Source organism: Phoca vitulina, unplaced genomic scaffold, assembly GCF_004348235.1.
Source record: "Phoca vitulina isolate PV1807 unplaced genomic scaffold, GSC_HSeal_1.0 scaffold38, whole genome shotgun sequence".
NCBI lineage: Eukaryota > Metazoa > Chordata > Mammalia > Carnivora > Phocidae > Phoca > Phoca vitulina.
The window spans coordinates 19,071,204-19,089,266 of record NW_022589741.1 but is presented as its reverse complement, the minus strand read 5'-3'; the positions used below and the strand labels follow the sequence as shown (position 1 = coordinate 19,089,266).

At 38.8% G+C, this 18,063-nt stretch overlaps 1 protein-coding gene and 1 non-coding gene across 2 annotated transcripts; both read left to right on the top strand.

Moving 5' to 3' along the window:
* The first annotated feature begins 8,931 nt into the window (after positions 1-8,931).
* Positions 8,932-9,862, top strand: LOC116646875 (olfactory receptor 6M1). Its single transcript, XM_032427855.1, is given in 4 exon segments — positions 8,932-9,581; positions 9,583-9,718; positions 9,720-9,792; positions 9,795-9,862. Coding segments are annotated over 4 exon segments (927 nt in total).
* Positions 9,863-10,403: 541 nt separating this feature from the next.
* Positions 10,404-10,509, top strand: LOC116647067. Its single transcript, XR_004302276.1, has one exon. It is a non-coding gene; the product is annotated as a U6 spliceosomal RNA (small nuclear RNA).
* Positions 10,510-18,063: the final 7,554 nt, after the last annotated feature.

Below are 18,063 nucleotides of genomic sequence, written 5' to 3'. Positions count from 1 at the left end.
TGGACTAATGGAAAAATCATAGCAGATTTGGGATCAGAGAACCTGTAGTTTTGTTTTGTTTTTTTCATTTGGCCACTGTAGCTTTGGTTCTTTCATGAGATTCCTAAGCATCGTGTCTTAAGTGTTTTCTAAAATGAGGATAATGACAGTGACAGACTGAGGTCCTCAGCTAGGTCCTATGAATACAGTGATGTATGTATACTTGGTGTTTAGTGTATGTTTGTTAAGAATATCGGGATGGGGAAGGAGGAACAGAAAAGGACCGAGATGTGGTGGGGCTGGGGATTGGAGATAATTTGGGATCTTTGCTGCTGTAGGTAAAATGTGACAAAGTTTAATTGCAAGCCGAGTACATTAAAGACTTCCATTCGCATACTTACAGTAAAGCTATCATACTTTACAGCTGCCTTCACTATAACTTGGGGGAGAGCAGTAATTACACTTTAATTCATAAAATACACATGTAAACAAATTTAGTGAGACTCAGATATGGATAATTGCATAATAGAGTATACTTACATCATACTGATTGTAGCACCCTTGGTATTTTCTCTATTCAAGTATGTTAGGAAACTCAAACTAGGGTGTTTTTTTTTTTCCTACTGCATTCCCTCCATTATTCTTTCAATTCTGTGATTGCTTCAGTGTTGAATTCTGTGTAAATCTCAGTCATAGTCAGACTTTTCCCCGTGTGGTAGCTAATCCCCCTTTCAAAACCACACCAAATGGTTATTCAGTGTTTGCTTAAATATTCCATCCTTCTTCCTCTGAATGAAAAATTGTTCTTTTTCATAACCTCTGTGGCTTTTTCTCAGTTCTTTTTCATATTTTCACAGAAAAAGCGAAGTCTCAACTTACACCTGGAATAAGTCCAAGTGTTACATTATCTCTTCATCTTTCATGTGACACATCCAGTGTATCTCAACCTGAGAATATTCCTCTGAGTTTCAAGTCCTGTGTATTCTGGAGCACATTTTTGTCAGGATGGGCAGAATGGCGAGGTTTGGTGGTGAATGGAGAAGTCACACACAGCTGGATCTAGAGCAGGTCCTCTGACTTCTATTCTGGATCTCTGGCAAAAGTGGCCGAATGCTTCCCAAATCTCAGCTGGCCTTTTTTTCTTTTAGCTTTGGGAATATAACTTCTATTCAGTGGATTTCAATTTCTTCTGTGGATCCATCAGATTGTCGGAAGAATTCATATTTGCATTCACTGAAGCATTTCTCTAAACTGTCACCATTCCTTAGGTCACCCCTGCTCATTCATCAGGTATCCTGTGACTTGATTTTACATATCACCACCTTTATTTACTCTCTCCAGAAAATAACATTACCCTGCCTCTACCTAGGTAGAGTAGTAGAGTAGTAGAGTAAGCACTCTACTAGGGTGCTTACAATGGGATGAACCCGATAATTAATGAGATTTTGTGTTCACCTTCAGAGATTTGGTTTACAATGGCACCTGGGACTATGGCATAAAAGAAGGGTAATGATTATTATTGCCATCACAGAACGTCAGAATGGAAGTAACTAATCACAGTTACAAAGTTAGGGTCTCCTGGGACATTCTCTTGGTTGTTTATTTTATTTATTTAAAGAGAAACTTAGAGAGCTGCTTTAAAGCCTCAGGGAACTAGAAACTTGGAAAACTTAAAACATGTTTTTTTCTGAAATGATCATCATGTATTGAAATAAGCTTTAAGCTGCTTTCCAAAAAAAGATTCTTTACATAGATTTATATGTCTACACACATAATTTAAATCCATTTTATTGATGTACGATGTACACATAATGGACAATTTAAGGGCACAGTTGGTTGAGTTTGACACTTGTGTCCCTTCATGCAGCCACCAGCACCACTATGATGGTTTAGGGCATTTCCATTATCTTAGAAACTGCTGTGCCTTTTGCAGGAAATGCTTCCCCCCCCCCCCCTCAGTCCCTGAGAACCACTGATGTGTTTTCTGTCAGGGTAATTTGCATTTTCTAGAATTTTATACATAAATGCAGTCTTACTTCATGTAGTCTTTTGTGTTTTTTTCCTTTTGCTTAATCAGATACTTTGATATTAATCCAAGTGTTTCAGGTGTCGGTCTTTTCTTCCTCTGTATTATGAAGGATTATCTGTAAGATAGATTGTGCAGATAGATCACAGTTTGTTTATTCATCAGATGATGGATACTTGAGTTGTTTTCAGTATTGGCTAATGTGAATAAAGCCTCTGTGAACAGGTGAGTTCATGTTTTTATGTGAATATTTGTTTTCACTTCTGTTAGATACATTCTGATAAGTGGGATTACTATGTGTTATGGTAAGAATATGTTTAATTATAAGAAACTGGCAAGATGTTCTCCAAAGTCATTGTATCATATACATTTGTACTGATAATATATCAACTCTTACAGTTCCACATCCTTACTAATGCTTGGTGTTATCAGTCTTCTAAATTTTAGGCAGTCTAGTGCATGTTGGTGGAATAATCTGATGCATTATATATTTTTTTTACTGTTTAAGCTTACTTGATGTATAATTGACAAATAAAATTGCACATATTTAAAGTGTACATCATGAAGACTTGACATAAATATATATTTTGGGAAACGATCATCACAATCAATTAACTGACACATCCTTCACCTCACAGTTACTTTTTTTGGTGAGCATGTTTAAACTGTCTACTATTTAGCGAATTTCAAGCACGCAATATAGAATTATTAACTGTGGTCACCATGCTGTACATTAGATACCAGAGTTTATTCATCTTATAACTGAAGGCTTTATGCCTTGGGCTAGCATCTCCCCATTTTCCTCTATTCCGCATACAAGTGAGTGAAATCATAAGGTAATTTGTCTGATATGTTTATAGCAGCATTATCTACAATGGTCAAATTATGAAATAGCCCAAGTTTCCATTGACTGATGAATGGATAAAGAAGATGTGACATATATATATAATGGAATATTATTCAGCCATAAAAAAGAATGAAATCTTGCCATTTTTTTGCAACAACATGGATGGAGCTAGAGAGTATAATGCTAAGCGAAACCAGTCAGTCAGAGAAAGACAAATACCATATTACTTCACTCCTATGTGGAATTTAAGAAACAAAACAAATGAACATAGGGGATAGGGAAAGAGAGGTAAATGAAGAAACAGACCCTTAACTATAGAAAACAAACTGATGGTTCCCAGACGGAAGGTGGGTGGGGGGAGGGGTGAAACAGGTGATGGGGATTCAGGAGTGCACTTGTTGTGATGAGCACCAGATGTTGTATGGAAGTGCTGAATCACTGTATTGTACACCTGAAACTAATATTACATTGTATGTTAACTAACAGGAATTTAAATAAAACTTTTTTAAAAGATAAAAAAAAAACTTTTAAAAAACATGCTGTGCTAATAGAGACCAAGACACTAGATGGCATCTGAAACTCTAGAATATTTATTGTTGGAGAACATTTTCTATTGTATCAATGACTTAAAAAGGATGAAAAGTTTTTTAAGTATTATCTTTCCTTTAAATCAATAAAGTAAAATACCCAGAAAATCCCCGAGGAACCCCTAGTAGTCAATTTGGCACCTTCTAGAACTTTGTAATTGTGATTAGGTAGTTCAAAACCAAAATTCTTTTGTAACAATATTATTAATTAACTTCCTTTGACCCATATCCCCAAGAGCTGTTTTCATCTAAATCTCTAAGGCAAATAAGCCCATAAAAAACATGGTTCATCCACCTACGAAAAAAAGTTCATAGAAAAAAGGAAACTTTATAGAGAAAAAGATCGGGGTAACTTTTTAAAAAATATTCAAGTCACCTTTAATCTGGTGATTTAGAGTATTCAAGACCATTTAGTAAAATCTCCAGTGGAAAAATTAGTATTCTACTAACCATAAAGGTAGAACGAGATACCAAAAACTATTCTAAGTTCCCCTCACTGGGCTGTCACTTGGCAAGGATGCTGGTTGTTTTTTTTTTATTTTTTTTATTGTTATGTTAATCCCCATACATTACATCATTAGTTTTAGATGTAGTGTTCCATGATTCATTGTTTGTGCATAACACCCAGGGCTCCATGCAGAACGTGCCCTCTTTAATACCCATCACCAGGCTAACCCATCCTCCCATCCCCCTCCCCTCTAGAACCCTCAGTTTGTTTTTCAGAGTCCATCATCTCTCATGGTTCGTCTACCCCTCCGATTCCCCCCCTTCATTCTTCCCCTCCCGCTACCTTCTTTTTTTTTTTTCCTTAACATATATTGCATTATTTGTTTCAGAGGTACAGATCTGAGATTCAACAGTCTTGCACAATTCACAGCGCTTACCAGAACACATACCTTCCCCAGTGTCCATCACCCAGTCACCCCATCCCTCCCACCCCACCCCCCACTCCAACAACCCTCAGTTTGTTTCCTGAGATTAAGAATTCCTCATATCAGTGAGGTCATATGATACATGTCTTTCTCTGTTTGACTTATTTCGCTCAGCATAATACCCTCCAGTTCCATCCACGTCGTTGCAAATGGCAAGATCTCATTCCTTTTGATGGCTGCATAATATTCCATTGTATATATATATATATATACCACATCTTCTTTATCCATTCATCTGTTGATGGACATCTTGGCTCTTTCCACAATTTGGCTATTGTGGACATTGCTGCTATAAACATCGGGGTGCACGTACCCTTTCAGATCCCTACTTTTGTATCTTTGGGGTAAATACCCAGTAGAGCAATTGCTGGATCGTATGGTAGCTCTATTTTCAACTTTTTGAGGAACCTCCATACTGTTTTCCAGAGTGGCTGCACCAGCTTGCATTCCCACCAACAGTGTAGGAGGGTTCCCCTTTCTCCACATCCCCGCCAACATCTGTCATTTCCTGACTTGTTAATTTTAGCCATTCTGACTGGTGTGGCAAGGATGCTGTTAAGAAGGATTCTGCATCAGCCACATCTGAGTTAGTTGTATGGGGTTCTATATCCAACACAGCCCAGTTACTAAATAATTCGAATGATTGAGAATTAACCAAAAACTCAAAACTAGCCTTCTTGCAAGGGGAAAAATAGCTGTGAATTGAGAATCAATGATTTTCCAGGATAATTTTTTAAATAGAGTTAGGGACGATCTACTCTAATCCAGCTGATTTATTCCTGCAGTTTTTCAAGCTTCTTAATACTTTACTACCACATTCTCTATCTGCAAAACCAGACTCTGGAGTTGTTTTGTGTGGAACTCACTGGGGAGTTATGGGGCAAAGAGGATATCTAGATCATCGAGGTGTTTAAGGCCTGCCATGGTGAAAAAGGTCAGTATTTGGTTGGAAAGGTCAGAACATGAACGTGTATTTGGAATTTACAGAGTTTTGCGTTCAAGATAAGAGCTTTTCGTTCAGCCGGTGCTAAAGCAAGATAGAGATTTCCCACTCACTGAAGTCATCCAAGCCATGGCTGGATGGGTAGGTAGTGAGGATGCTAATCACAAGGACACATATTGGGGTCAGGTGGTTCAGTGACCTAGTCAATTTTATTGTATCTTTAAGAGATATTTTTATGAGCTAAACCTAGAAATAGAAGTGGCAAGAGAAAAATCTCAAAGTACAATATTTAGAGTAAATTCATGCACACATAATAATCACTGTTGGAGCCTCTTGCTATGTCTGCATGTACAAAACATGGGAGAATCTTACATCATTTATACAATCTGTGAAACGTAAGTATATTTTTTCACCTATGTTTTATTTATTAATATAGTACTTTTGTTAAATGTATCTTCTCATGTGTAGTCTCTCTGATCTGTCATATTCTCAGTGGGGTCAGATGCAAATCTGGGGGACTCAGATTAAGGATGCATTAAGAATATTCCTCAGTTCCAAATTAAACTTTCCATAATTTATTGTTATTTATTCAAGAAACAGTTCACTCTAATTATTCATCTCCTTTAAGTTTATCTCAATCCTTTCTGAATGAAGCCATTTTTTAAGCAAGAATCTGTTCGATCTTGCCACACATACGATTTAGTTTAAACCTCACAGTAGCTCATCTTGAATGTTGTATTTATCAAACACTTGAATCTGAAAGTGGGAACCATCATTTGCCTGTTGAACAACCTCATGGAAATAATACTACAACACACACACAAAATAGAGACTTGGTGCCTCAGACAGAAAGTTCACGTGAGATTTCACATGCTATTATGTTGGTATAGGTATTCGTGATTAGCCACTTCTGTGCAGTAACTTATAGAATAATTTGAGAGCTTGTATGAGTTTGAGCACATACACGCATCCGTAATAGCATCACCACAATTAAGGTGACAGACACACCCAACACCTCCCAGAGTTTCCTTCACACTAGCACGTCTAAGGGTCATACAGTGTCTGACTCTGTGGATGGCACCACAGATATTTAGCCAGTTGTTTAGTGTTGTTAATATAGATGATCAACATTTCTTTCCTGTAGAGATAATGACTGAGTAAATATTCTTGCACATAAATCACATAAAACTCATCAAATTATGCATATTAAATATGTGGAGTTCTTTGTTGTTTTTTAAGGTTTTTTTAAAACATTTTTTTTAAGATTTTATTTATTTCAGAGAGAGAGCATGCACGAAAGGGGGTAGGGTCAGAGGGAGAAGCAGACTCCCCACTGAGCAGGGAGCCCGATGCAGGACTCGATCCTGGGACTCCAGGATCAGGACTCGATCCCGGGACTCCAGGATCATGACCTGAGCCGAAGGTAGTCGCTTAGCCAACTGAGCCAGCCAGGTGCCCTGTTTTGTAAGATTTTATTTTTAAGTAATCTCTGCGCACAACATGGGGTTTGAACTCATGACTCTGAGATCAAGAGTTGCCCGCTCCACCAACTGAGCCAGCCAGGTGCCCTATGTGCGGTTCTTTGTATATCAATTGTACCTCAAAGAAGCTGATTTTAAAAAATGAGTGTGCAGAGTTCTAGTAATTGACATGGAAGGACAATGATTATTATTTAAAAAAAAAAAAAAGAAAAAGAAGAAAAGCCAGTTACAAAACAGTATGTCAGCATCATTTATTTTAGATACATATGTAAGTAATTTAATTTTGAAATGGCCTGGAAATATAGTAGCCAAAATGTTGTCACTGCATCTCTAACAGGTTTGCTTACAGGTTATAATTTTCTTTTTTTGCATTTGCATATTCTAATTCTTTGCACTGAAAAATGTGAGGCTTTTTTTTTTTTTCTTTTTGTAATGGGAAACAAAAAATGAAATAGGAAGGCAAAATTTTTATCTTGGAAAAAGAGTAGGAGGGGAGGTGAGAAAAAGGACAATGAGGGGAATAACCTCTAACTTATTTGTTAAGGAGGAGCTAAGTAAAACCTAGACAAAGAGAGCATGGAGGTTAAAGCATGGGTGCTTTTAACCTGAAATGCGGATATCCGTGCCAAAGAAATTTCTCAGATCCTGGGATAAAGAACAACTAGACGATCTTGATGTAGTTTTATGATTTCAACTAATCAAGTAAAGAAAGTGAGCTAAATTATCTTTGTTTTACCTCCTGTGTATAATCCGTACCTCTCTGATTTAATCACATTGTCTAGTGTCCCCTTAAATAATCAGCCAGAGGGGCGCCTGGGTAGCTCAGTCGTTAAGCATCTGCCTTCGGCTCAGGTCATGATCCCAGGGTCCTGGGATCGAGCCCCGCATCGGGCTCCCTGCTCTGCAGGAAGCCTGCTTCTCCCTCTCCCACTCCCCCTGCTTGTGTCCCCTCTCTCACTGTGTCTCTCTGTCAAATAAATAAATAAAAAATCTTTAAAAAAAAATAATAATAATCAGCCAGAAATAAGTCAGACAGACAAAGACAAATACCATACGATTTCACTTACATGTGGAATCAAAAAAACAAATGAACAAAACAACAGACTTGTAAATACAGAGAAAAAGCTGGTGGTTGTCAGAGGGGAGGTGGAGGGGGAATGGGATTAAGAGGGCCAAAATTCCAGTCATAAAATAAATAAGTCACAAGGATGAGAAGTATAGCACATGGAATATAATCAATAATATTGCAATAACGTATGGTGACACATGGTAACTACACTTATCATGGTGAAACCAAGTAATGCATAGAATTATTGAATGGATACATTGTATACCTAAAATGTTGTATGTTAATTATACTTCAATAAAAAATAATAATCAGCCAGATATATGATGTATAGCTTACATACTTCACAGAATTTGTAGAAGGTAGGTTGTGGACACAGGGCATAACCTAAAGATAAGATACCCACTATGCCCTTTTGAGGTGTCATCTAAAGTGATTAGCAGGAACCATGAACCACTGTTCCTTTCAGATACTTCTGAAAGATCCCATAGATCTACATATACAAGGAAAAGGTTTTCAAAATTGAGACTCTGGAGATCACCAAATATTGGAAAAAAGAAATCAACCTTTATCTCTTACTTGTGGCAGGTCACCAATGTCAACTGCCCAAGTGAAAGAAAATTTGTTATAGAAAAGGCTAGAAAGTATTTAAAAGAATTTCCCTCTCAGTGACTGTAAATTTCAAAAAAAATAATTCTTGTTTAAGTGTGAGTCAGTACTTCATAGCACATTTTGATCCAGGAAAATGAAGCTGGGTGCACTGAAGGGAAGAAAAATTTCATTTAATGAAAATGAGTAGAATTTTATTACTGGAAGGAAGCTTAGAGGATTTTTTTAATCCACTCTTCTCCTTTCATTTTATGGAAAAAGTTGTGTCTAAATGGTATTTTGATTTTCCCAAGGATGCCCAATAATGACTTTCTGATCGAGGGCTAATCCCCTGACCCATCTCCCAATGGAAGGCACGCTCCACGACACATTTTCAACAGATATTTATAAAATGACCTCCTAAGCTGATTTTCCTTTTCTTGTTTCTTAAGGGAGACCATGCCCACCATGTAGCCAAGGCCATGGGAAATCGGAGCACAGTGACTGAATTCACCCTGATCGCCTTCCCTGCTCTCCTAGAGCTTCGCATCTTCCTCTTTGTGGTTCTTTTGCTGACTTACACATTAACCACAACAGGAAACATTATCATCATCTCCCTAATATGGACCGATGAACGCCTGCAGACCCCAATGTACATTTTCCTCAGTAATTTGTCCTGTCTAGATATTTTATACACCACGGTCATTACCCCAAAGTTGCTAGCCTGCCTCCTAGGAGAGAAGAAAACCATATCCTTTGCTGGCTGCACCACTCAAACATATTTCTACTTCTTTCTGGGGACAGTGGAGTTTATCCTCCTGGCAGTGATGTCCTTTGACCACTACGTGGCCATCTGTAATCCCTTGCGCTACACAACCATCATGAACAGCAGGACCTGCCTCTTGCTGGTCCTGGGCTGCTGGGTGGGAGCCTTCCTGTCCGTGTTGGTACCCACCACTGTAGTGACAAGGGCACCTTACTGTAGAAAAGAAATTGATCATTTTTTCTGTGACATTGCCCCTCTTCTGCAGGTGGCTTGTGTAGATACGTACCTCATTGAGCAGATAAACTTTCTCCTATCTGCCCTTGTCATCCTGAGCTCCCTGGCATTCACTACTGGGTCCTACACCTACCATCCTGCGCATCCCCTCAGCCCAAGGCCGTCAAAAAGATTTTTCTGCCTGTGCTTCTCACATCACAGTTGTGTCCATTGCCTACGGGAGCAACATCTTTGTGTACGTGAGACCCAACCAGAACTATTCCCTGGATTTTTGACAAGATAGCTGCTGTCCTCATTACAGTGGTGACCCCACTTCTGAACCCTTTTATTTATAGCTTGAGAAATGGAAGGTGAAAGAAGTGTTGAGAGAGACAGTGAAGAGACTCAGGTCCTTGATATTTAGGAAAACTTGACATTACTCTTTAGTACATCACACAACATTTCTTATCTTCGGCACATTCATTCTGCATCAATATAGTGCCAGGTGGACATTCCAGAAACCTGAGACTGTGTCAAAAGGATGAGCAATGACCATACCAAACTGAAGGAAATTCTGCTTACATCTAGAAAAAAAAAAAATCGAACCCATCAAGTCTTGTATATTCATGGCTTTAAACCATGAAACATTACCTAAATAAGATCCAGAGGTTTCCAAATCCAGTCTTGGCTAAATCAGTTTATTTTCCAGGTGACTTTGACCATGTCACAACTTATCTGAGACTTAATGCCTCCATCTCTAAATGAAATAATAGATAATAAAATATCACTACTTATCGCAAGACATGTAAAGTTAGAGCATTTTAACTTCTTGGGTTAGGCACTCTTGAAAATTTCAAGAGATTCAGTTTTCACCTTTTTTTATTTACTTAGATCAAATAAATATGATGTGAGAATTGAGGGTAAAAGAGGTAAGACTCAGGATGCTATCGAGCTTCTGGCGATAAACCTGAGTGAGTGCTCTCTTCCGCAGCACATACACTAAAATTAGAATAATGCAAAGAAGATCAGCACAGTCTTGCACAAGGAAAACATGCAAATTCATGAAGCATCCCACATCATTTGGTGGCAGATGGTAACTAGACTTATCATGGGGATCATTTCATAATTATAAAAATATGGAATCACTATGATGTACACCTGAAACTAATTTGTGTGTCATTTACACTTCAATTAAAAAAAGGTACTGGGAAAAAAAAAAGAAAGAAAGAAAGAAAAGAAAACCTGAGTGAAAGGTGGAGATATTTGCTGAGAAAAGGAACATAAGAAGGGCAGGTCATGAAAGACTTTGGTAAAACGTTTAATAGAATTTGGGGGGTAAAAGCCAAAATAAAGTAGGTAGAACAGTCTGCATATATAAAGAAACAGAATAGAGTCAACACTTTCAAGAAGGTTAGCTGAGACAATAAACAGTATGGTAATATAAAGGAAACATGGGTTAGAAAATACTATTTTCTAACAGGAGATGTTTGTTTATTGAATATTGACTGGAGTAGTATAGTCATGGCCTTAGGCTGAGGCAACAGGAGAGCACGAAAGACTGATATGATGGGTTACCTGAAACTGTCAAAGGTGAGGACATCAAGAACATGAAGAAAAGGATAGTTATTGGCAGAAGTTTGTGTTACATACTGATAAATAGGAATGGATGAATCCAGATGTGGAACCTATAGCAACTAGGTGAAAATTATCACAGTCCTTTTTGATGGATGGCCCAAAGTGAACCTTAAGAAGAAGCTTAGCCACCCAGCCCGCCATCCCATTTCAGCCGGAAGCAGCCAGAGCGGTCATCGTCCCATTCCCTAATGGCACTTAGGGTTACTATTCCAGGGAGACGAATAAGTAAGGACAGGCGAGGCTAGGTAGGGAGAGATAGATAAGGGGCTATGTGATCAGGCTCACAGAAATCCCAAAAATGTGGAGGTGTGGGGAAACCAGAGATAAGGGGACAAATCGGACCACCCTACCCTAGGCCTATGGGGTGGGTGTCTTTATGATAAGCACCTGTGACCAACAAAGAATAACCAGACCCTAAAAAGGAAGTAAGCCATTGAAGGTGTTATCAACAGAGATGTTAAAAGGATTTAAGTTCCCCGGTTAGCTTTCTATAAAAGACCAACCCTAAAGGCCCTCCTTAGCAACCCTGTCGGGACCCCTCTCACTTCTGAGAGCTTATTCTGTATCCTTGCTTAATAAACTTCTAACACTTTACTCACCAAAAAAAAAAAGAAGAAGAAGAAGAGGCTTAGCACCTAACTTCAGGCAGAAAAATGGCCAAAGAAAAAGTATAATTTTTAATGTGTGCAGAATAGAGCAAATGAACCAGGTCAGTCAGTGAGTAATATAATGTGTTAATGTACACAGATCAAAGGAAATGATTCATTCGTCCATTTGCCAAGCACGGCTTGGTGCCTACAATGTACCAATAAACAAAACAGACAAAACTTAAGCCCCTACTGGATCTAAATTATAACGGGGGAGACATACAGTAAGTAACATATACAGAAAAATTATATAATAAATTTACGCGGTGACAAAAGTTATGGAGAAAAATAAAGCAAGAAAGGAGAATAAAAGGTTTGGGAGAGAGAGTTTCGATTTTAAATAAGGTGGTTAAGGAGCTGTGGTAAGAGTGAGAGAAGCAAGCCCTTGTGCTGTAGCGATTGGTCACTGAGAGCAGAGACCATCTGAGAACCTCTGCAACTGGACGCCAAGGACCAGTGTGAGCACCAAGATGGGACCTACATTCACCAGCATGCTGCACTAGAGCTAAAACCAAAACAGCAAAAGGCTGTACTAATCCCATATTGCTAAGGAACTGGTAATTAAACACAGCCACATTAAAGCAATAAATATTGACTACATGCAAGAAAATTTATTCTTCAGGGGGCACCTGGGTGGCTCAGTCAGTCAAGTGTCTGCCTTCGGATCAGGTCATGATCTCAGGGTCCTGGGATCGAGCCCCATTTCCAGCTCCCTGCTCAGCAGAGAGCCTGCTTCTCCCTCTGCCCCTCCCCCTGCTCGTGCTCTCTCTCTCTCTCTCTCATATATAAATAAAATCTTTAAAAAAGAAAAAAGAAAAAAAATGTTTTCTTCAGCACAACCATACATGATTTACCCATAGTGTTGCTTTGATTTCTTTTGATGGATTCCTTTCATAACAAGGTTGAAGTTAAAATGAATTTTTTAAAAAATTTTATTTGTTTATTTGAGAGCGAGCACGTGAGTAGAGGGAGGAGCTAAGGGAGAGGGAGGGGGAAAGAATCTCAAGCAGACTCTGTGCTGAGCATGGAGCCCAGTGCAGGGCTCCATTTCACAACCCTGAGATCATGACCTGATCCGAAACCAAGAGTCCAACAATTAATTGACTGCGCCACCCAGGCACCCCAAGACTTTTTTTTTTTTAAGAAACATCTGAAATAAGGACCAAATGATTTTGTTGTTTAGGACACTGATTCTCAAATTCTGGTTCCCAAACCAGCAGCATTAGCATCATCAGGGAACATATTAGAAGTGAAAATTCCCAGACACCACCCCAGGCCTACTGTATCTGAAACACTGGAGGCAAGCCCAGTGTTTTTTGTTTGTTTGTTTGTTTTTTGTTTTTTAAAGATTTTATTTATTTATTTATTTGACAGAGAGAGACACAGTGAGAGGGAACTCAAGCAGGGGGAGCGGGAGAGGGAGAAGCAGGCTTCCCGCGGAGCAGGAAGCCCGATGCGGGGCTCGATCCCAGGACCCTGGGATCATGACCTGAGCAGAAGGCAGACGCTTAACGACTGAGCCACCCAGGCACCCCCAAGCTCAGTGTTGTAACAAGCTTTCCAAGTGACACTGAAGATAGCCGACATTTGAGAACCATGGGCTCAGGGAGTCAGGCAGATGTCTAGTTACCCAGACTCATATTATCATTGTTATTGCTCATGAAGAGCCTTGATTAAATATTGCCAGGAAACTTGCCTTAAAATGTACTTGATATCTAGATTTTTTAAAAATCATATAACATGGTTAATTTTTTTACAAGTTTTTATTTAAATTCTAGTTAGTTAACATAGAGTGTAATATTGGTTTCAGGAGTAGAATTTAGTGATTCAACACAGTATTATTAATATGATCATTATTATGATAATTATCATTATTCTTATGATGGGTACTTAATCATATCTGTCAATTTATTGGGATTGAGTTAATTACAAAAATTAAGTTTGTTCCTGTTGTGGAGAAGTATTTTCCTGGAGTACTAGAAATAGCTACGTAAGTACTTTGCTTTTTTTTTTTAAGTACTTTGCTTTTGAGTCCTGGGCATGTGGCAATGAAATAAGGAGGACTCTCTTTTTTTTTTTTTAAGATTTTATTTACTTTTTTGAGAGAGAGCAAGGGAGCACAAGTGGGGGGAGGGGCAGAGGGAGAAGCAGACTCCCCACTGAGCAGGGAGCCAGATGAAGGACTCAATCCCAGGACCCTGGGATCATGACCTGAGCCGAAGGCAGATGCTTAACTGACTGAGCCACCCAGGTGCCCCCAGGAGGACTTTCAAAACAGAGTTCCCAGCAATTGTATTAAAGGCCAGATTTGCTGGTCCTTTTCTCAGTCACCTAAATTGTCTGTGATCTCATTATCTCTGTTTTTTTTTTCTGCCTCTAAAAAAGAAAAGAAAAGCTTTAGTTTAATTGTATGGTTCATTACCATTGTGTACATGATGATCATTTTTCCTCAGACCTCATTTTTTAGTCAGGGATTTACTCACACGAGATGTGTTGAGGACACTTACTGAATCAGTATATATAGCCCAGTCTCTGGATCTAGGTCTTCATTCTGACATCTGCAACCAGTATGATTTTGGGCCAATCACTTCATCTCTCTGTACCTCAGTGTCCTTATCTATAAAATGAATTTCATAATAATTTTCATGTTGTAGTATTATTGTAAGATAAACTTGAAAACACTTATATCATTGAATCAATATTAGCTATCCTTTTTAGGACCCTGTAAAAAATTCAATGTGAGGTGATAAAGATAAAAAGAAACAAAACATGATCTCTACTCCTAAGTAATTCATATTTTTTTAAATTTTATTGTTATGTTAATCACCATACATTACATCATTAGTTTTTGATGTAGTGTTCCATGATTCAGTTTGTGCATAACACCCAGTGCTCCATGCAGAACGTGCCCTCCTTAATACCTATCACCAGGCTAACCCATCCTCCCACCCCCCTCCCTTCTAGAACCCTCAATTAGTAATTCATATTTTAATTTGAGAAAAAATTATATAAAAGAAAATATCATGAATGATACAGTCTGAAAATAAAGGAATTAAAACTTCTGATTTGGGACATAGTGGAGTAACTTTTTTAGGTTTTTGACTTTTTGATTTTTTTTTTACCTTTTGACTTAAACAACTAGAAAATGCAAAAGTATATAAAGCAACAATTTTCAGGCATTGAGTAACAAGCAGTGGAGGATTGTGATCACTACAAGAAGGGAAACAAAGTGAGCCCTACAACTGCCCCAGTGTGCAGTCTGAATGCAGTTTCTAGGCTGTAGCATGGGGTGGGAGCATTCAGCCAGAGGCTGGCAGGGTCTCTGAATTGAGCAGACAGAGATCAGAGTTTGGGGAGGTGGGTGACTTGCGTTTGTAGAGAAGAGGACCAGAGATGAGAGACATACACAAAAAGAAAACTCTGGAGATATGCAGAAGGATGCCCTCGAGACTTTGGCTGAGTATAGATCTAAGCATCCATAAAAAAAAAAAAATTTACCTGAAGGTGTGAAAGGATCCATGAGAAATAAATCGGCCAAATAATTTTTTGTGACCACATAGGGATGGACACAGTTTTTGTTCCTAGCAGCCAGAGTGAAAATTGAAAACATGTGAGGCATAAGATAAAATAATGGGGATAAATTAATCCAAAAGCAAAAGCAAACCTAGCTTTTTCTTCAAAGAGTTTTAAAACAAGATTTGAAAGAATTAACCTGGTCCACAAGTGCCTATGAAGAACAACGCCTAACACACCTTAAAAGAATTCAACCAATTTCATGACTTAACCAAGTAAAATACACAGCATCCAAACAAAAATGTGTAGGCATGGGGCGCCTGGGTGGCTCAGGTGGTTAAGCGTCTGCCTTCGGCTCAGGTCAGGATCTCCAGCTCCTGGGATTAAGCCCCACATGGGGCTCCCAGCTCATCAGGTAGTCTGCTTTTCCTTCTTCCTCTGCCTCTCCCCTTGCTTGTACTCTCTGTCTCTCTCTCTTAAATAAATAAATACATATTTTTTTTTAAAAATGTGTAGGCATACAAAGCAGGATATGGTTATGCATAACCAGAAGGGGAGTCATCAACAGAAACAGACCCAGAAATGACAGGAATTACCAAAGAATATTTAAGCAGCAATTATAAAAACATTCCATGCACCTGAGAATGTAGAATGTAAAATGATTTAATGATGAAATCATTAAATGATTAAAATTAAAAAATGATTAAAAGCATTTATCATATAAGTATTCTCAAACCGTGGTCACCATCATAACCATCCCCTTTATCCTGCACTTTTAAAAATCTTTGTATTATTTTGTGTTGTTAACAACCATTATTCTTAGACAGAGCTGGCCCTGATGATACCATATTCTCAAGGTATTCGACAAAGAGCTTTGTAGGAAACGTTTTTTGCCTGAAATGCAATAGGCATGAACTATAGACAAAATGCCCATAAAAAGGGTTTCCACTAGTTCTTGTACCCTTTCTCTTGCATGCAGGATTACATGTAGGTAATTTCCTCTTGACCTCACCAGTCTGTGAACACGAAGCAGGTCACAATAAAATTCCAAATGTCACCAGCGCTTGCCTTTCTCACCCAGACAGGTGCCATAGACTCTCATGCTCCTATTCGACTACTACCACGTGTTGCTTGGAATCCCCGAGGGATGTTTCATGTGTAGTTATGAACTATCACTTAATAATATCAGACTCTGGCTGCCCTTTGCTGATTTAGACCATCTTTGAAGCAGCTTGAAAGCACAGATTTCTCATTGTCACCACAGACTACTCCCTCTGAAAGAAAGTGGATGTAAGTGACAAAGACACTTTCAATGTCTTTCAGTGATCCTGAAATAGCAGATCACTGAGATGTTTGATATCCTGCTCTGTGCTTGGACGTATCTGCTATAGTTAGGGACACTAAGCCATATCCCCAGCAGGAGTGAGGAGAATCCCCATTATCCTACTTCACCACCTGGGTGCAGAGGTAAGATGGCGTATGCCCTATATCTCAAAGGGCCTTCACTCTCTGCATACGGTCCCTGTTTTTAAGGTTTAAAAATGAATCCACATGGCTTGGGTAAATAATATCTGAAACAGATGCCGTGTCATCTTCCCCACCCTGGTGCTACCCACATGCGCCCACCTACTTCAGCCAAAATCCTCATATAAATTGACTCCGAATTTCTTTACCCACCAGTGTGTCACATATTCTTAGCCTCCATCTGGGACCCCTGAGGCACGTAAGTCAGACAGACAGAATTCAAACATAGTGTATTTGAATATCTGAGATGACTCTGTAAGAACTCTCACCTCCCTTCCAATTCATGCATTACTCATCCTCTGAGTGAACTGAAGAAAAAACTAGAGCAGTGTTGTGCATGCGTGGTACTGCCCTACATAAAACAGAGACAAAGAGTAACATATTAACATTCTTGGAGATGGAGTGCTCAAGAATGCCTTAGAAGTTTGACAGTGATTAACATGTATTAGAAAAATTCTCTAGATACTGTTGTATTTATAAATTTAACCCCTAGGTGTTTTTTTTTAAATATTTTATTCATCTATTTGACACACAGAGAGAGAGAACACAAGCAGGGGGAGCAGCAGGGAGACGAGAGAGGGAGAAGCAGGCTCCCCAACGAGCAGGGAGCCCGACGCGCGCTCGATCCCAGGACCCTGGGATCACGACCTAAGCCAAAGGCAGACACTTAACCGACTGAGACACCCAAGCACCCCTAACCCTTAGTTTTTAACATAATCAAAAGGAAAAAAAAGATTCAATAATAAACCCATCTTAGTGGCAAACTGATAATCCATGAAAATCCATTCTCTTAACTTGAATTTAAATTAAAAAAAAGAATAAAAAGGAAATCCATTCTCTTAATTTAGTAATTTACCAGGTATAGACCTTATTGATAGAAATTTTATGCTCTGCCTTTTAAATACCTGATCATGGGATGCCTGGGTGTTTCAGTTGGTTAAGGGTCTGCCTTCCGCTCCGGTCACGATCTCAGGGTCCTGGGATCGAGTCCCCCAGCGGGCTGTTTGCTCAGCGGGAGCCTGCATCTCCCTCTGCCTGCCACTTCCCCTGCTTGTGCTCTCTCCCTCCCTTTCTCTGACAAGTAAATAAAAATCATAAATAAATAAATAAATAAATAAATAAATAAATAAATAAATAAAACGTAATCACATTTTTGTTTGTTTTTATAGTTAAATACCATAAGGAAGTTCTTGATCTTCTTGGGGGTTAAATTTGAAAATTGTTTCATTAGTAACGCACTCCAACCACAAGGGGGAGTGCAAGACACACAGCACCTGTCTCACACACATACACACAAAACCCCCAGGCAATTTACC